Below are 20,850 nucleotides of genomic sequence, written 5' to 3'. Positions count from 1 at the left end.
TGTACATGAGGTGACGAGTACGTACACGGGCTATCGTTGCAAAAATCCAGTTTTCCTCCTTAGTCATAAACTGTTTTCCCTTATTAGACTGCACTACTATGTTTAATTGCTGAGATTAGATTAGGAAATCATGCCTACGTGTTTTAACTGCCTATTTGATTTTTGTGCGACATGCTTAGGTGGACCCCTCTTTCCCTCGATTGTGTTTAGTCTAAACTGTATAATTCGATGTCGTACCTGTCATTTTATCTTGAGCTGCATATTTATTTTGGGACTACGAGCGTATTTCGGGAGATCCCCCTGTCTTGCATATTTATTTTGGGACTACGGACGTATTCTAGGAGATCCCCCAGCACTGCATATTTATTTTTGGGACTACGAACGTATTTTGGGAGATCCCCCCTGTACTGCATACTCATTTCGGAACCTACGGGACGGTATCCCGGGAGAGTTTTCTGTTGTGTTCACCTTGTTCTGAGCCGAGGGCTCCCTTAACTGTTAAACTTTGTGAATTTCTTTAATTGTTTTACCATAAAATCTATTTATATCTCTTACTGCTTAATTTATTATATTTACTCCAGTAGGGCCCTGACCTGACCTCGTCACTACTCGATCGAGGTTAGGCTTGGCACTTACTGGGTACCATTGTGGTGTACTCATGCCCTTTCCTGCACATGTTTTTCGTGTGCAGATCCAGGTACGAGCTATCAGTCTCGAGGTTAGTGCGTGCTTGCTGATTTCAGAATACTTCAAGGTATTTCTACTCGCGTCCGCAGATCCTCGGAGTCCCTTTCTATTCCCTCTCCTAGAGATTTCCTTTTTGTTTATCTTCAGACTTTTGTATAGAGATACATAGATTATACGAGCTTGTGATTTAGCGACATTGCGGGTCTTGGGAGATTATTTTGTATATGCCGAGTGACACTATCCTTGTTATTTACAATATGCTGTTTTATCTGTTATCATTGTGTTTTCTTTAAATTTTCCGTAATATTAGGCTTACCTAGTCGTAAAGACTAGGTTCCATCACGACACCTTCGGAGAGGTTAAATCGGGTCATGACAAAAACAAGAAACGTCTGTAGAATAGATAAAACCAATCTCTGTGCGTTCGACATCTTTCTATACTATTATTTGATAGAGTGCGAGTTAGAATTTTATATACGCTAGACACTCGTCAATGACCTTCTCCCTTTTTCCATTTATATTTGATACTAACTTATTGCAGGTGTTCGATTGAAGACGTCGAGAGAACCCTTCTACACGAAGACCTTAGGTTTTAAAGCATGCGTTGCACTCTTTTTCCCTTAGATCTGGTTTTATCCCAAATGGGTTTTTCTGGCAAGGTGTTTAACGAGGTAACAACTATGTGCTACCTAAGGAGAATTCAACAGTATCCAAGGCTACTTTTCAATCAACCTCGAATACTGGGGGGCATCACCCTCGGAGGTTATATTTTTGAGAAAAATACTTCACGCCGAAGAGGGCCTCGATAGGAAAACTTTGTAATGGTCCAAACGGTCAAATGAACCGTGTCCATGTATAATAGTCGAGCCCCGATGGAAAAACATGTACGCATGTATGAATTATTCAAAGAAGCATTCTTTCTATATCAAACACTTCGTGTCTCAAAGAAATTTGCTACTATACGAGCTCCATACTTGTGATTCTATGAGAAATTTGCTACTATACAGCGTATGACAATTTGACTTCAGTAGCAATAGAGATCTCCTGTGCCCGAATGTTGGCAGCCTCAGTGTCAGCTCGATGAGAGGCCACAAACGCCTCCGCCCCAGATTTAGCCATTGCAAGTTCCGCGGCCAACTTAGCTTCGAGCTCCTCAATCTTCCTGCTCCGGGCCAAGCTTTCCACCTTCACATTTTGAATTTGACATTAGACCGAAGCCAGCTGGGCCCGAAGCGTGTCCTTCTCCGAAGCAAGACGATCCATATGCTGCTTCCACCCCAGGGTCTCGGCCTCTTTCGCCTTGGCTTTCTCTCGAAGCTGCTCCACCAGCTCACCCTTCTGTTGGGTCTGCAAAGTCGAAGTGTTAGTCGCTAAGTCAGATAAACACATAACAAACTCCCAAAAAGTTACATTACTTGCTCAATGAGCTCGGTCTGTTCTCGATGAGCCTTCATCAAGTCGGCTCGAAGGTCCCTGATCTCCTCCTCTTTTTGAACATAGAGGAGTTTGAGGTCGTCCCTCTCTTCCACGAGCTTCTTGATTTTGGCCTCGCATCGGGCAAGCTCGGCTCAAGACTTGGAGAACGCTTGTCGATGGAGCGTCACAGCCTTCACACAAAGAAAAGAAGTCAGACTCAGAAAAACGAGAATGAACATGAACATAATTATGGAGGCAGAAACTTAGTTATTTAAGAAGACGCTGAGCCTCGTCAAAAATAAATGAATCATCCGGGTCGGGACCATCTTCGACCCCCGCAAAGCATTCCCGAAAAACATCACTCCCTTCGTGGGTCGTCACCACGTCGGGAGTCTTCATGGCCCGAGCATCTCGAAACTGCCCTTCAGAGAACACATGACCAGGCGGCGATTCATCTATGTTAATTATCCCAAGTGATTCACTTGGGACATTCTCTTCTCTTTGGAGGGCCTCGGAATCAGGCTCTTCGGGCTCACCCGCCAGATGTCCTCCAAGACGAGTTGCGCTTTTACCACCCGATGGCTCGGGGACTCTGCTCGAGTTTCCCTCCGAGATTTCTTCGGTTCAATATTGAACCGCAATCGCCACCGCCAGTTCGACGGCCTTCGAAGCTTCAGTGCTCCCCATCTTCCGAGCTACCAGCAAACCGTCAGCATCCTCTCCTTCTTCCTCTTTATCCTGAAGTTGTTGGACCGCATCTGCAAATAGGGCTGCAGGATCGGCCCTAGGCTGTCGAGCCTTATTTTTCTTGGGCTTCGGGGAACTTGTTGGCAAAGCCCTTTTCCATTTCTTCTCTTTGGTTGGCTTCGGGATTTCCTCTTCACCGGGCGGAGGCGACCTCATAGCAACAGTGTCTCCAAGGCTTGCGTAAGGGAAAGTAAGTATTTTACAGAGAAATGTCAACATATGAACAAGGTAACTCACCATGATTTTTAGCTTCCCACCGACCCTTGGCCAAATCATGCCAACATCGTTCTGCATGAGAAGAAGTGGAGGCCAGTTGTCGAACCCAACCTGCGAGATCCGGAATCGCACCAGGAAACCAAGGGGAAGCTGCACCATCGAAAAGAAATTAGATCGAAGAAGAATGGAGAAAGCAGAGTAGTAAGCATCATTGATGGGGTTGTACTTACGTTTCATGTTCCATTCCTCGGGGAATGGCATTCTTTCGGCAGGAATTAGGTCGGAGGTCTTGATTCGGACAAACCGGCCCATCCATCCTCGGTCCTTGTCTTCATCGATGCTAGAGAATAGCGCCTTCGAGGATAGACGCTGGAGCTTTATCAAACCACCTCGATAGAGGCGAGGGCTGTACAGCCTGATCAGGTGGTCGAGGCTAAAAGACATCCCCTTGAACTTGCTCGAAAAGTACCTAAGCAAATTGACAATGCGCCAGAAAGAAGGGTAGATCTGGCCAAGGGTCACCCGATATTGGTGATAGAAATCGAGAATGACTGGGTCTACAGGACCCAGTGTGAAAGGATAAGTATACACGCTTAAGTATCCTTCCACATGAGTGGTGATGTCCTCCTCGGGGGAAGGAATCACCACCTCCTTATCCTCTCAATTGCAATCCTTTTTCATCTGCTCAAGATCGTCTTCAGTATTGAGCAGATGTGGACATGGGCTCGCATCAGCCTGGAACTGATGCAGGCTTATCGATTTTGAAATCGGAAGATAGCTCGCATGGACCAGGAATGCACTCCTCGATACTAGGTGGCACCGTCGTTCTACCACCGGCCGACCGCGATGATGATGAGCCTTTTTCTTTCTGGTGAACGGTTTTAGATGTTTTAGCCATTGTTGTTAAGAAACTCAAGAGAAGAGAAGAAGTTGATGTTGTAACAAGCGCAAATTGAAGAAAGGATGGACTCAAAGAAGATGAAGAAGCTAGTAAGGATTTGGGAGAGGTTTGAGAAATAAAGATTGCAAAGGTTGTGAAAGTGACCTATTTATAGTGGCCACTTCAAAGGTTTGGGGAAGCCAATGGCCGACCATCAGCCACCTTCAATTAATGACCTTGGGAACTATGCAGACGCGACCTTTCAATCACTTCTGTCGCTAACGTCACGGGATTGACATCATGATCGAGGCATCAGAGGATCGAGGATCAGATCGTTTCTTATGATCTTACTCTAAGAAACGCAGGGACTATCTGTATACGGTCGAAATCAGGTATGCACGTTCCGTGGGCTCGAGGGTCACTTCGAGAACAAGTTCAAAATGGACCAGGATCGAGCCCGAGGGCGGAGTACAAGATTCGAAGATCGAAGTGATCGATGAACACCGAGGCCAAGTATGACCAACCTCGAGATAATACCGTTATAGTTTCATAACATAAAGAGCGAGATTCCCGCAGTGGCCCTAAGATCACGGCGTAAATTCCATAACGGATTTGTACCAGGCGGTTAGACAGCTGTATAATAAGATTCCCTACTACAATTAGAAGTGTACCTTATTTAGGATTCCCCTACTATATAAAGGGGACCCCAATCATTTGTAACGCATGAATCATTGAGAAGAGAATATACATATTTCACTTTCTTGCTTACTGTTCATCTGATTTGCCTTATTATTTTATTGTTCTTATCCACCTACCTTGAGGTTGCCACTGTTCGAGGTCGAGGTCTGCTTATACGTTGATTTGACTTACCTTACTCTTTAATTTATACATTAGATTCCTTGTCTATCAATTAATATTGGATTAAATCATAGATCTTTAAAACCACAATACAAGTTTAATTGTTACTCGGATTTTAGGGTAAACAGAAGTTAAATAATGGATAAATAAACTCTAGATATTTTTAAATATCTAGATAAATAGAAATGCATACAAGTGCAACAAGCTGTATTTTTAAATATCAAACTGATAAAGGATTTTATTTAAATTGTTAGTCAATAGATTACTTTGTTTCACGCTTAGAAAGCAAATATGGTCTACCATTTTGCAGAAGAACTCTGTTTTCAAAATCTTTAAAAAAATATTCAATAACTTTAAAGGATAAGAATATTGACCAATTGTGCACTGTGCTATTCACGTTGAAAAATAAAAATATCCCACCCCAATCCAAAAATGGGGGGAGGGAGGGGGGATATGAAGCATCTTTTATTTGAAGATTAAAAAGAAAATGTCCGGAGAAGGGCTCCACCCAGGAGGATATGATGTCGCCAATTTACCCGAATACAAGCATTAGTGGCTGATTTTACGGCTCGAACCCCAGACTTATAAGTCATACAAAGACAACTTAATTGTTGCTTCGAAATTCCATTTTTTATTGAGTAAACTTTATGGGTGGTCGTACTCACTACCCTAAAGTCATTATTATTTGTTTTGTTACATAAAAATCATGTTATTTTGCTCCACTTTTCACAAAAATAACTTTGATTATTTTTGTAAAAAAACTCACATGAAATATGAGAGAAAAATGATAAAAAATGCTCCTTATATTTGGGGTAAATTCTCGGGCCCATAAATATACTCCTTAGCTATTTTGATCCCACCAGGTTGTCAAAAGTGAGCGTTTTCTCATCGAATATTTAATAAACTTTCCTAATAATATATACTGAAAACTAAAATTTAGTTAACTAGAATTATCAAATTATAGTTCCGTCAAAACCAATGATTGACCAAATAATTTAAAATCATAGGTGCTTTGTTAACTTAAGCATAAAGTTACTATATAAAAATAAATTATAAGTGTGAAACTAGTTGAAAAGGAAACAAGAAATCAACCACACACTTTAGCTTTGTATCCTCCTATTGCAATATGTATATAAACAATCACACTTCTTCCGGACTAAATTAAATAGTTAGTATTTGATCCTATAAACGATACAAAAACTAATGATTTGTCCAAAGTAGAACCAATGGATGAGCGCAAATTCACCAATCACCACAATCGAATTTAATGCCACTAACCTACATTCACCTTGAAAATGAGTTAACTCCTTTCATGATATATGAATTATAGATCTTCAAACTGCATGATTAATTATGAAACAACAGAATTAAGTTATCTTGTACCTAATTGCAAGTAAGACTAAATATTTTGATGGGATGGACTTGGCGAATCTAGAAGTTTCAGAACCAAAATGTACGGGATGCTAGAAATAAATTTTAAAATAGCATACTATACCTCAAAAAAGCTATACCAAATCATATAATAAGCCATAAATAGCCGAAATTGTAAGAAATACACTTATAAATGTAATTCCATAATAAATCCGTTTTTCTCATTTTCCATCAAAGTAACTATAGTTTGTTAAATACTCAACGAAAACTAAAAGTGCTTACTTTTGATAGTCCTTATGGAATCAAAACAACTAATATTTAAGGGAGCATTTAAACTTACCCAAAATATAAGGCTCATTTTTGTTATTTTTCTCTCACATTTTAGGTGGGTTTTTAACCAAAAATTATCAAAGTTTTTTTTTGTGAAATGTGGAGCAAAATAAAATGATTTTTATGTAACAAAAAAAAGAACAGTGACTTTTGGGTAATGGGTAAAAAGCTGGATGACGTACCCATGAATTTTACTCTTTTTTATTTGAAGATGAGCATGAAATATGCGTCTCACTTCTCACCCCTCATTATTTTCGCGGTAAAACAACAGAAAGCTTAAAATTAAATTCAACAATAAAAATCCTTACTAATATATTGTATATATAGTTAACTTTATATCGACATGGTAAAACATCTCAGTTATTGGTAAAATATTAACAAGACTTCAGCGGGTGTGTGTGAGTGTTTTTTTTTTGTTCGAATCGTTCGCCTGGAAAGGACAAACGAAAGATCTTGTTGTTTCTTTAATAATTTCTGATCTCTAGTGGACCTCTCATTCAATGAAACATTTGATTAGTAAAAACAATAGGATTATGACTCTCTTCCTCCTCCTCATCCTCTTGGTGTATGGGATCAAAACTTGGAGAGTTATTAGGGACAGTTGTAGCACAAGTATCATCAGGCAGTTGATCAAAAGCAGTGGAATTGAAAGTGTTGGCACTGTTAATGTTGTTGATGAGATTGTTTGAAACAGAAGAATTGTTTGAGTAAGTTGGCTGTAGAATTGCAATGTGATGATGTTCTTGGTGAAGTTGTTGCTGCTGAAGATGATGATGTTGTTGTTGTGAAGTTTGTAAAGCATTTTCCACAGCATATCTGTTGTTAATTAGTTGTGTTTGCACTACTGCTAGCTCTGCTTGTAAAGATGCCACCTACAAAATTCATGCAATTTTACTTGTTCATCAGTCCTTTTTAATTCACACATATTTTCTGATCAGTGTAATATCTTTATATTGATGATGTATAGCTTTTTACAATATTAAATCAAAGTGGCCTATATAACATGAATTAACCTATAATTTAATTAGGCTAATTTAGTAATTACTTAGAAACTAAAGAAAATTAGTAACCTTCTACAAAAAGTTGTTGACAATGTATAATTTTATTTACATTATTAGCGTATATAATTATTTAAATCATTGTATAGCGTAGTTTATAAATTAACTAAGAATTCAGTAATCTTTTCATAGTCCGGCTTTTCTGGAATTCATTTTTATTTTGCCGTGTTTTACCCATGTATGAATTTAATTCCTTAGGTGTGCCACATTTGTCTTATAATTAAAGGCTGGCTTAATTACTTTGTCAAATAAGAAAAGGCTGGTATAGCTATGATGCTGGAGAGGGAGGGATATATCAGCACTCCTGGTATCGATCTATAGTAGATTTGAGTATTTTGCAAATATGAAGGAATAGGATGCAACCCAATATTCCACAAGATTTCTGAATCATGCAGGCGCGCAGAAATATTCAATGTATATTTATATTAGGCGTGTACATGGGCCAGGTTGGTTCGGATTTTACAATTACCGAATTAAACCAATTATTAAATATTCAAAAAGATAAATCTAAATTGTATGAAAGAAAACATATTTAATACATTGTAGTTTGCTACTCATAATCGCTAGAATACTTTGCGTCTTGCTAATAAAGATAATTTAAATAGTTTAGTTTAAGTATAAGTAGCATGATAGGTTTTAGGAATTAGTATTTTGAGTTTAATTACTTATTGGCTTGTAACAGTTTTCATAATTCCAAGGCCCAATGAAAAATTTAATACTTTATTAGTTTTAAACTTACTATATAAATATATTTTTCACATGTAAAATTTATTCGGAACGGTTCGATATTTTTTCGGTTTATTTTTATAAAATAAAAGGCCTACCCTAATTATCGATACGGTTATAGATTTATATAAAAACCTATGGGTTCTTCAAAAGAAACCTAAAAATCGATTCGGTACGGTACGGTTCGGTCGGTTTTTAAATATTCATTGACACCCTGCAAACGACAAACAATGGACATTCTAGTCATCGAACCACTCTGCTTTTTTGTTTCTTCTATTCTTTAAAATCTAGGAGACTATGCTGGGACAACTATTTAAAAGTAACTTGCACTTGATCTACACAAAACCTCACGCTACCTCACTTCTTCATCTTACTTTAGTTGAAAACGATCATTTGTAACTCTATTCGTTAACCTTAAAAATCTGATTATATTTCTATTACAATTAATAATAGAAATAAAAAACCAAGATATTAATTACTAATGTTACCATCAGAATGACAAATTATCACACTAATAAAGAATATATCTAAAAGTGGTGAACCTGTTGTTGCAAAGCAAGAATGGTCGAGACACAACCATAAACAGGATCTGAGAGTCTAGCCTGAGCTTCATAAGTTATAGTGACCACCGCATCATGCCGCCGATTAGCCGGAATATGCAACAATAGCTTAGACACATTACTGGCTCCGAACACTTTGTGCACGGCCGCGAACCGAGCCGCGCCTTGGTCGGAGCCATAATGGGGTGCAAAAATGCACCCACTAATGCATTTTCTTCTCAAGAACTTGCATGCACCACAAGGAGCCGTGGAAGCCGGAAGTGCTGCAGAGGCTAGTGGCTCCACCGCTCCGGTAGCACGCTTTCCGGGGCCCTTACGTCGGTTCTCCGATGTGCCATCACTTGGTGGCTCATCCATCTGCTAAATGGAGAGTGAGAATTTAGTTAATAGTATAGTAAAAGAGAAAGGGTGTTTAAAGACTTGAGTTTTATAAGAATAAGAATGAAGAAATACATGTAAGTCTCGTGAAGGGTTGGCAAAGGTGTAGAGACGTTAAGGTTGGCGAGAGCTGAGAAATATTTGGGTGGGGGGTGGGGTGGGGTGGGGTGGGGGGGGGAATAGGACTGTACTTCTTGAGTGTGAGGAACACGTGCAAAGAGAGTGTTACTACATGTTCACTAAGTTTGAATTTAATCTAATTACTAGTCATGTCCATATTATTATTTTAGATCCAATGTTTTCCACTACTCTTTTAATTTTACAGAAATAAGAAATTTATGTAAGTAAATATGGAAACAGTACTCTCTTGCAGAAATGCAGGGTAAGGCTGCGTGCGATAGACTCTTGTGGTTCGGCCCTTTCCCAAATCTCGCGCATAACGAGAGCTTAATGCACGAAGCTTCCTTTTTTTATGTAAGTAAATATATATAAAATTGTTAGTAGTATTTTTAAATTTTAACTTATTTTATATAATATTAAATTAAGATAAACTTATAAATATATATTATTGTACCCCAACTACTTGAAATTGAAGCGTAATTATTATTTTTGTTGTTAGAATAGTATAACTTATATAGGATATAGTATGTGGGAGGTTGGGGAGTTTTGTTAGAGGAGGGAAATCATGGGAGGAGCTGTCTCTCAAGGAAGGACACAAGATTTTTGCTGCCCGTGGCGTGTGGGAAGGTGGAAACCATACGTATTTAGTTAACATATCATGAAATCAATACTTACACTAGTTAGTACATGTTTTCTTTGCAGTTGTGACAAAGCTAGATTGCATAATCACCAACTATATACTCAAAGCTTTGGTTCTTTAAGCTTCGACTATATTTGGAGGTTTCCCAATAAAGAAATCCCTTGAAAAAGATTGCTGCTTCAATTGGTAATTTTTTTTTTTGGTTTATTGTTCTTATGATTAATTAAATAATTTAAAATGTGGGTAAACATCAATTGTCATGGTGCAAATTGTTCGCTCAAAAAATATTACACATCTTACGAGTACAAAACAATATAAATAAATCCCGGGATAATCATAGCAAATCGTAATCATCCGTTGGACCAATTGAAAGACATGAAAATAAGAACTCACGATTAGGGGGAGAAGCATTAGAAACCTTTATTGATAATATTTGTTTGGTCTGCTTCTCCATGGAGAGGTTCAGAGCCTTACAATGGTGTTTTCTCTTCCCATAAGAGGGGTATCTTTTCTCGTTTCTCTCTCCTCTCACTAGTGGTCGAGAAGCAACCCCCTTTCTGGGGTTTCCTCTCTTGGTATTTATAGCTGTGAGCTTCGTGAGCTGGCAATAAGTGGCCGTAACCACGTTGAGATCTCGCCTTTGTATTGGCGCGTAGGCCAGGGCCTTGTCGACCGAGCTAGAGGCGGGTTGAACGTTGTCAATCCTGAGTGTTCGTGCCGTTAATTAATCATGAATTAACTTAAAACGGGATTAGCCTCGTTAATTATCGTGAGATCAGATTTTGACCCATACACAAATTATTTTATTTATAACAAATTAGGTATTACGTTCTTTTAAGAATATATCTCTACTAATAAGAGATGTCTAGATGATTACTACAAAGTTAAATCATCGGTTACGAGGCCTTCCGTTAGGTCAGGGAAAGTCGTACAAGCCCGTACACCAATATAAGGTATTTGAAAGATTTCGACGGATATAATTTTATGACTGAAAATTAAATGCATTTTATACATAACTAGTTAATGAATCAAAGTGTATGATTTCTTTATTTCTTAATTAGTAGAGGAAATTATTTTAAACATTCTTTATACTATAATCGGATTGTGGATAACTCAAATTTTTCAATATCACTTAATGCTTATCACCTTTATATATTAGAATCATACATATATACAAGGGTGAATCTCATATTGTAAAACCAACTGCGTATAATGCCATAGTGATAGTGTAGTTTACTCTAATGTTATAAAAGGTAAAATGAAGTTCACAAAATTATAGTATAATACAAAAATTCCCCTTAGGAAAGCCGACGTTCGAATATCGAAATAGGAGGAATAGTTTAGGAAATTTTACCTCCTATATCAAAGCTTTACACCCTATTTATTAGAAATAAAAATCCTTTTAAATTATTATTTTCTATAACTACCTTTTAGATTTTATAGCAAAATATGTACTTATGGTCACTTTCTACCATTAAGTCATTAAATATGTTGTCTAATATTTTTCACTCTCATTCTTTAAGTTTATTCTCTCTCAAAATCACCGCATAATATCATATTTCTCTCTCCACGATCTCTCTCTCCTCTATCCTCTCTCTAGGCGACATGGAGGCCTAGCAGCTGCCATGGCCGTTTTCAATATTTTTTGCTCCAAATTTCTCTCCCTAGATCTCTCCTTTATCAGCGCCATTATCTCCCACAATTTTCAATATTTTTTGCTCCAAAATAGTTGTGGTAAGTGCTAAAGTTTTTGGGTTTTTGACCGGCTAAAGCTTCTTCTTTTTCTCTTCAACATTTTTTTTAAATATTCACCATTGTTAATTCTGCAGAATACCCTTTAAAGCACTCAATTTCGAAGGGCCATCTTTCGATACTATAAAAGCTTTGTTAGGTTTTCTGCAGAATACCCACTAAAGCAATCAATTTCGAAGGGCCATCTTTCGATTTGCAAATCGCTCAAGATGAACCTGTATATGCAGGTTCATCAGCAACCATTGAAGTCGGGAGGAGAACAAAAATACACATCGACCCTTGTTTAACCAAAAAATAGGATTTTAGTTAAAGCTAGAATTTAGAAGAATCGGGTTACTGATAATCGAAAAAATAAATAAAGACAGAAATTTTAGAATAGCCAAGTATGAAAGCTGGTAAATCAAAGTATATTCCAATAATCACCTCCCCTTACAATTGATTGTTTCTTCCCTTTTTATAGCTCTTTTTGGGATATGAGCCTTACCTTTGTCATAATAATGCTATTATGGGCAATTAATGACTTTAAATGTTACGTTATGCAATCATATACATTAAATACATATTCTCTAACGTTTCCAATAATTAATACTCATTAAATGCTGTATCTGGACTCCTTTTTGCTGTTAGATTCATTCCTTTGATTCTTCACTATCTTTGAGTTTTAAATGTCTTGAATAGGTACGAGCGTTGAATTACTTGTATGACTGCTCGCACCCCCTCCATTTAATTTACTCGTATCTGTTGTTGCTCGTATCTGTTATTGCTCGTATCTGTTAACCAACCTTATTTCTTTGACTGTTTGACCAGTCTATATGTCATGACACGTCACCATATACATAAATATAATTTTCCCCAATACAGATAGTCCCCCCACTTTCCATTTATTCATCAGTTTGAATATTTGGGAAGTGGAATTCATTAAGGGAGAATTTTTGTCACCATTAATGCTCTGACAGAGTTTGACGCTTCACTTACTACTTTCATTTAATGCGCTGGATACGTGTCATCCTCTTATTGGTCATACAATTGTGCAGCACTTTCTTAGGCTTTCTTTTCGGCTTCCCTGTCCACGAAGTGTCAGTTATCATTATTATGGACTTCCCATCACTATACTCTTTCCTTCTGACGGTCATTCACTAGTATAAATATAACTTCCATCTTTGTCTTATACCATTTAAAGCGTATTGAACACTTTAATTTTTCAAAACTTTTATTCACTTCTTCTTCACTTCAATCTTCTTTGTCATGGCTTCTCCGAACCCTAACCCTAGAAGAACTCCTATTTTAGACAGCTTTCTCAATGCTCCCGTTAGGCACAGAAGAGGTGGTGGTGGTAGACTCCGTAGTTTAGGATCTGTTCGTGGTGATAGTTCACTCACACCTTCTTCTAGTTCTGGCCCTTCTTCTAGAACTGGAGGTTCCCATTCTCAAAGGTTTTTGTCACGACCCGGATTTTTCCCACCATCGGGCGTCGTGATGGCGCCTACTAACGGAGCTAGGCCAGCCATACATTAAACATTCGCTATTTAACCTCAACAATATAATATACTAACAACAGTTAAAGAAATGCGGAAGAATTTAAGTTTAACAAAAGATATAAAAATGCGGAAGTTTTGAAACACATCCCTACCCAAAATCTGGTGTCACTAGCTCACGGACCACTATAGAATACTACAACAGGTCTGAATGAAAGAAATACACATGTCTATTTTGGTACAATGAAAACAAACTGAAATAAGGAAAGGGACTTCGGCCTGCGAACGCCAGCTAGGCTACCTCGAGAGTCCCTGGACTGAAGATAGCTCCCGGATAAGAATCCTACTGCTGTTGTCCAAAAGCTGCTCCTGGATCTGTGCACAAAGAAATGCACAGAGTGTAGCATCAGCACAACCGACCCCATGTGCTGGTAAGTGTCTGGCCTAACCTCGGCGAAGTAGTGACGAGGCTAGACAGGACTACCAAACCAACCTGTACAATTTTTATATACAAATATGCAACAAAAGGAAAGAAAATACCGAAACTAAACAGTTAAAAGGGAGGGAAACATGCTGTGGGGAAAGTACAATTTGGATATAAAGTTCATCAGCGTAATTAAGAAACATGGCACAACAATAATTATCAAAGAATAAGAAATCCAATAGTTGCACGGCATCACCCTTCGTGCTTTTACTCTCAATGTCACCCAAAGCAATCAAATAAAATGCACGGCATCACCCTTCGTGCTTTCCCTCACGTAGCTCTCATCTCATGGCACGGAATGACCCTTCGTGCAAATATAATCAAATCAGAGCACGGAATGTACCTTCGTGCATAAATAGTCAAAACATAGCACGGAATGACCCTTCGTGCAATTATAATCAAGAATAGCACGGAATGACCCTTCGTGCAATTTCACTCTTCCTCACCCAAACAACAGTCACAAACAAACGGGCAAGAGGAATAAACAAGTAATATGAACTATCCCGGCAAGGGATTAACACAAATAACAACCAAGTCCCGGCAAGGGAACAATAACAATATCTTTCACAACCCGGCAAGGGCATTACTCACTGTAGTCAAACCATCCCGGCAAGGGATTAATCACAACTCTTTTCAATACGTTCATTTCTTACTCAATGGTATTTAACACTCGAGCCAATGCTCCAAAATATTAATATTTCACAACTTATCCTCAAATTCTTCACATTTGCAGAAAAACATGTTGTAGCTTAGAAGAGTTCCAAATCATCTCAAAAACAAGTACAAACAAAGACCCACGGTCATGCTAGACTCCGGTGTATAGACACTCGTCACCACGCCTATACACCGTACTCGATCAATTAGCAAATAGCATTTATGATACTCTAATCCTATTCCCTCAAGCCAAAGTTAGATCAAACACAGAACGAATGAGGAAACAGGTGATGACCAAAAGTGAGGTTTCCAAGGCCTCGGAAGCACAGAACGAATGAGGAAACAGGTGATGACCCTTTGGGTCGTCACATGCGAGTCCAGGACCGTAAATGCGAGAAAGGGAGCACCTGCACAGGGGTCGCAAATGCGAACAAACAGTCCGCAAATGCGATGAGGAGCCTTCGCAAATGCGATAAAAGGGCTCGCAAATGCGAAAGTCCCATCCATTGTCAGAGTTCGCAAATGCGAACCAAATCTCGCATTTCCCAAGTTAGCAGGTCGGGGTTCGCAATCGCGAACCCCAGTTCGCAATTCCCATACCTGCAACCTGCATTTTTTCATACTTAGACGAATTNGCGAACGCGAGGGAGGCTTGCGAACGCGATGAAGGACAGTTGGGGTTCCAGATATTGGCCTACGCGTTCGCGAGACTGGTATGCGAACGCGAAGAAGGGGGCAGGGGAAACTATGCGAACGCGTGGCCTTTCACGCGAACGCGAAGAAGGCTGGGGTACAAGGCATCGCGAACGCGGGACAAGGTCGCGTTCGCGTAGAACAAAAGACCTGTGCAGAAATTGCAGAAAATCTGCTAACTTTTCTAAGTGTAAAACACCCCGAACCACCTCCGAAACACTCCCGAGCCCTCGGGGATCCCAACCAAACACATACACTAACTCAATATCATCCTACGAACTTGCTCGAGCGATCAAATCGCTAAAATAACATCCAAATCAAAGAATCAACCCCCAAAACTCAAAATTTTCATTTCAAAGTTCATAAACCTTCAACTTTAGCTATTTAGGTCCGAAACACGTCAAACGACGTCCGATTTCGACCAAATTTCACAGGAAGCGCTTAACGCATATTTAAGACCTGTACCGGGCGTCGGAACCAAAATATGAGCCCGATACCTATATTTTCTAACTCATTTTCATTTCCATTTTTCCTTATTAATTTCAGAAAATAATTTATCAGAAAAAATTCTTTTACCGGGGTTCTGGACCTCGGATTTCGACTCCGGGCACATTCCCGAGTCCCATATTTTTCTACGGACCTCCCGGGATCGTCACATCGCGGGTCCGGGTCCGTTTACCCAAAATGTTGACCAAAGTCAACTATATCAATATTAATATCATAATTCACCAAATTTTTCACAGAATTCATATATTTTAACATAAAAAATTTCCGGCTTCGCGCCCGGAGTGCGCACGCAAATCGAGGCAACCAAAAGTGAGGTTTTCAAGGCCTCGGAAGCACAGAACGAATGAGGAAACAGGTGATGACCCTTTGGGTCGTCACAGTTTTCTTCCAGAAACAAAGAATACTCTGAACCCTTATGCGAACCTTTAGTGGAAGAAATAGTTCCAACGGACTTATCTTTTACCATGACAGGGAATCTCTCAGAACTTAAGTCGCCTCTTTAAATCGAGTTGATACTTATCCTTCTCAAATTACTGACCCTTTAATCCCCATAGTTCGTAGAGATTGTCATTGGAGTGATGATTTCCCTATCATCGTTCCTAATCCAAATCAGAGAATCACCTCCTACATTACTGGATTTTCTTTTATTCCTTTACTTTAGGGTTTAAACCAGCCATTGGTCCAGTTATTCTGGATTTTTGTCGCTTTTTTATGTTAGCTTGGGTCAAATTGGCCCAATCGTTTGGAGGGTTGTCGCCTGCTTAAGGCACCTCACTAACTTGGCGGATGCCGAATTTACTTTTCCCCACCTAATTCATCTCTATTCCCCTAGGCTTTTTCGCAACGACGTTTTTACCCTAGCAGCCAGGAGCAAGAGGGTTTTAGTGAGCCCTGAGGACGATAAAGACCGTGGCTGGTATGCCCGGTTTGTTGCTGCCCCCACTGCTGGTTTAGTGGGTGAAAGTAATGTTCCCTTTCTCGAGAAGTGGAACTTTGCACGTAAGTGTTAAATCTTCCTCGTGCCTTTCCCTTTCAGGTTTTATCACCTTTTCTAATGTCGCTTCTTTTTCCTTTCTCAGCAACCATGTGTGTCGTGGAAACCGTGCCAACTTCCGTGGTTGGGTAGGAAAATTATTGAAGGCCGCTCCAATGGAGGGTAGATCGTGGAAAAACCTTTCCAACCGTTATGGTTGGAAAGTAAAAACTCATGGTAAGGGTTTCTATTTTTCCTTGTCTGTATCTAAATATCTTCTTTGTTCTAACTTTTATCCTTCTTTTTATCAGGATTTGCTATTCGTGGGGTCACCGCAGAGTCAATCATAGCTGCTCATGACTCTTTGAGTACTCGCACCTCTTCAGCCCAAGATGTATTCTTGGGTTCTTCAAAAAGAAAAACTACTGAAACTGAAGAAGAAGATTCAGAGGAGGAAGATGAAGGTTCCCTGGTGATGACGTCTCTCCTCATGACACTCGTGAGTCTATCGATCAACTTTTTGCTAGTGGTTTTGGTAGTGAAAACTTAGGACCTATTCTAGATGAAATTCCCTTATCTTCTTCTTCATCTCCCGTACCTATGATTGCTCCTTTACCTTCATCAACTGTTGCTTCTGTTCCTCCTTCTATCGCTCCTCCTTTGTCTGTTCCTCCATCTATTGTTCACCATACGGAGGTGGGCTCTTCAAGTAAGAGCACTACTATGAGGAGCGTAACTGTAACGACCCGACCGGTCATTTTTGGAATTTACGCCCCGATCCCCCATTAACTGTTTCCCCTAAGTTCATTTGTGCTATTTTGGTTTGCCGGGACGTTCAGTGTTGGGATTCGGAGTGTCTTGGGACACTTAGTCCCTAAATGAGAGCTTAAGAGTTGAGAAATGGTCTGTAATCGGAACAGTGTGAAGACGGACTTGGAATGGAAATCCGAAGGTTTCGTTAGCTCCGTTAGGTGATTTCGGGGTTGGGAGCGTATTCGGAATGTATTTTGGAAGTCTGTAGCTCATTTAGGCTTGAAATGCCGAAGTTTGTATTTTTGAAGTCTCCGGTCCGATAGTGAGTTTTTGATCCGATGGTCGGAATGGAATTCCGGAAGTTGCAGTAGCTCTGTCATGTCATTTGGGATGTGTGTGCAAAATTTCAGGTCATCCGGGCGTGTTTTGGTTAGGTTTTTGATCGAAAGCGTATTTGGAAGAAATTTGAAGTTCTTAGGCTTGAATCATTGATTAAATCGGGTTTCCGGTGTTGTTTTAGGTGTTTTAAGGATTGGTACAAGTTCGAATAAGGTATTAGGGTATTGGTGCTTTTGGTGTTGAGGTCCCGGGGGCCCGGATGATTTCGGGTGGTTGACGGAAAATTTTGAAGTTGAATGAATTGCTGAAGGTTCTGTCTACTGTCATAACCGCACCTGCGGTTTGGGTTCCGCAGGTGCGGAGCCGCAGAAGCGGCCAGTCAGCCACAGATGCGAAATTCAGCAGGAGTAACAGGATCCGCAGATGCGGAGTTTTTACCGCAGAAGCGGTACCGCACCTGCGGGTGGGAAACCGCAGATGCGAAAACTGGGAGCATAAGTGGAAGCCGCAGAAGCGGCTCGTGGTCCGCAGAAGCGGTCCCTTTTCCGCAGAAGCGGAAACACCTGTTCAGAAAAGGGAATTTCGAGGGTTGAGTTTCAAAAGTGGAAAAATCAATTAAGAGCTCGGGAGAGGGCGATTTTGAGTGGGTTTTGAAGAGAAGATCATTGGATTTGGGCCATTTGGAGTCAGATACTCGTGGCAAAGGCGTGGTTTCTAGTTGATATTGAGCCGGTTCGAGGTAAGTGGCTTGTCTAACCTTGTGTGGGGGACCTATTCCCCTTAGGACATGATATCTAATATGTGAATGCCTCGTACGTGAGGTGACGAGCGCGTACTTGAGCTAATTGTTGAAAATCCATTTTTACTTAAAGTATTTAAATTGAGTTTTCTTGCTTACTGCTTATTCTAATTGCAAGTTTACCATGTGTTAGTTAGAGAAGCATGTTTAGACTCACTTGCCTATTTGCCTAAGCTGTCTTGTTTGCACTCCGTGAAGCATGTTAGGCTAGAATTTACTATTACTTGTTCTGAGTTTAGCATTATCCTAATGTTTGAGCTGTCATTGTGTGTTTTAAATTTGGGACTACGGGACGGCATCCCGGGAGATCCCCCTGTACTTGATATGTTCTGGATTGAGGGTGCGGGATACCAAGAGATCCCTGGCACATGAATTTCTATAAATTGAGGATACCGAGAGATCCTCGGGATACCAGGAGATCCCCAGCTTACTTATTGAGGATACCAAGAGATCCTCGGGATACCAAGAGATCCCTAGTTTATATGATGAGGATACCAGGAGATCTTCAGGGATACCAGGAGATCCCCGACTTACTTATTGAGGATACCAAGAGATCCTCGGGATACCAAGAGATCCCTAGTGTATATGATGAGGATACCAGGAGATCCTCGGGATACCAGGAGATCCCCGGCTTACTTATTGAGGATACCAAGAGATCCTCGGAATACCAAGAGATCCCTAGTGTATATGATGAGGATACCAGGAGATCCTCGGGATACCAAGAGATCCCCGGCTTACTTATTGAGGATACCAAGAGATCCTTGGGATACCAAAAGATCCCTAGTGTATATGATGAGGATACTAGGAGATCCTCGGGATACCAAGAGATCCCCGGCTATTATTTCTTGTTGTGAGCAGTATTTCTTATATTGTTTTACTTCTACTTTCCATTACTGTTTTCCTTATTTATCCGGTTTAGATTCTCGCTGTAGACTTTATCTATACTGTTTCCCTTAACCTATTATATATTGTGTTTTACCTCAGTAGGGCCCTGACCTTTCCTCGTCACTACCCAACCGAGGTTAGGCTTGGCACTTACTGAGTACCGCTGTGGTGTACTCATGCCCTTCCTGCGCATGTTTTTCATGTGCAGATCCAGGTACCTCTTCTCAGGCGCACTATCCTTGAGGCGAGGAGATACACGGAGACTTCGAGGTATATCTGCCGCGTCCGCAGACCAGGAGTCTCTATTCTGTTCCAGCTTTAGTATTTAGTTTATCCCTTTTCTCTCAGTTGTTTAGATATTCTGGAGTTAGAGCAGCGTACTATGTTTCTGTTAGCCTGTGGTTCCCGTGAGTTTCCGGGTTTTGGGATTTAGTTGTAGACTTCCACACTTCTTTTGGGTTGTATAGGCCGAGCGGCCTTATATGCAGTTAATATTTTAATATGTTTAGCTTTATTTAACCATTTCGCAAGTTAAGTTATTATTTCCGCATTGATAGGCTTACCTAGTTATAGGAACTAGGTGTCATCACGACATGTTCATGGAGGGTGAACTGGGGGTCGTAACAGTAACCATTGAAGTTCCTGCTAACAACATCCTCTTGAGAAAGTCTGGTCAAGCTGATATTTGGCTCGAGCCTTTGATTGGCCCCATTGAAAAAACAAAACTTGAAAGCCACAGCAACCTTACCCTCATGAATGACATAGTGCATGCCACTTTAAAGGTATTCTTCTTTCCTACTTTCCTCCATTCTGTAAAAGTTTTCGACTCTAGGATTTTTACTTCTCTTTTATTTGTAGGCCAATCTTATTGGCACTGAGCTGATGAGCAGAATCTTCTTCTTGGAGAAGGTAGCACGTGATTCTCAGTTTGAAGCAAACAACTGGAAGGAACAATTTGGCAGTGTTCAACTCGACATGGAGGATTCACAAGAGAACAAGAGTGCCTTAGAACAACAGGTTCGAGCACTCACTTCCGAGTTGGGGATCATCAAGGCTTCGTTGAATCAGTGGGAAAAGGAAAGAGAACGTCTTGAGACTTCATTTTCTGAACAATTATCTAGGGCCAGTGAAGAAATCAGGGCATTGAAGGATCTTTTGAACCAAAAAGAAATTTATGCCGGGGAGTTAGTTCAGAATTTGACTAAAGCACAGGAGGATCTTCGTGCCTCTGTGGATAGTATGCATGCTTTGGAGAATTCTCATGCCACCCTTCAATCTTTTTATAATTCTGTATTAGCCGAGACTGAAGGACTCAAGAATGAGGTCGCTTCTTGGGAAAAAGATTATGAACTTCTTGAAGAGTCTACCAAGTTGAGGTAAGTTGGACCTTCTTAAAGTCTCGTCGTGATACTTTGGTCGAGATGAGTCAAGTAAATTTCAACCTGGAATCTGAATTAGCCAAGGTAAATGAAGCCATTGAACGAGCACAACAACCACAAGATTTTTCATCTCCCGAGGTTGAAGTTCCCATGATTGAAACTACCTTCGCT

The 20,850-nt window shown here is 40.0% G+C and overlaps 1 protein-coding gene across 1 annotated transcript; it reads right to left on the bottom strand.

Moving 5' to 3' along the window:
- LOC109240347 (LOB domain-containing protein 20) lies at positions 6,985 to 9,205 on the bottom strand. The gene is made up of 2 exons (XM_019406977.1): positions 8,831 to 9,205; positions 6,985 to 7,376 (listed from the first exon to the last, which is right to left on the bottom strand). The coding sequence occupies exons 1-2, from the start codon at positions 9,203 to 9,205 to the stop codon at positions 7,002 to 7,004; spliced, it is 750 nt and encodes a 249-aa protein (XP_019262522.1). The 3' UTR covers positions 6,985 to 7,001.

This window comes from Nicotiana attenuata, chromosome 1, assembly GCF_001879085.1.
Source record: "Nicotiana attenuata strain UT chromosome 1, NIATTr2, whole genome shotgun sequence".
Classification (NCBI taxonomy): domain Eukaryota; kingdom Viridiplantae; phylum Streptophyta; class Magnoliopsida; order Solanales; family Solanaceae; genus Nicotiana; species Nicotiana attenuata.
The sequence above is the reverse complement of the archived record's forward strand: the minus strand, read 5'-3'. Positions and strand labels throughout refer to the sequence as shown.

Coding starts and splice junctions, on each gene's coding strand:
- LOC109240347 (XM_019406977.1), bottom strand. CDS start 9,205: ATGGATGAGCCACCAAGTGATGGCACATCGGAGAACCGACGTAAGGGC. Junction 7,377..8,830: donor TTCTTGCTTTGCAACAACAG/GTTCACCACTTT, acceptor TGAATTTTGTAG/GTGGCATCTTTACAAGCAGA.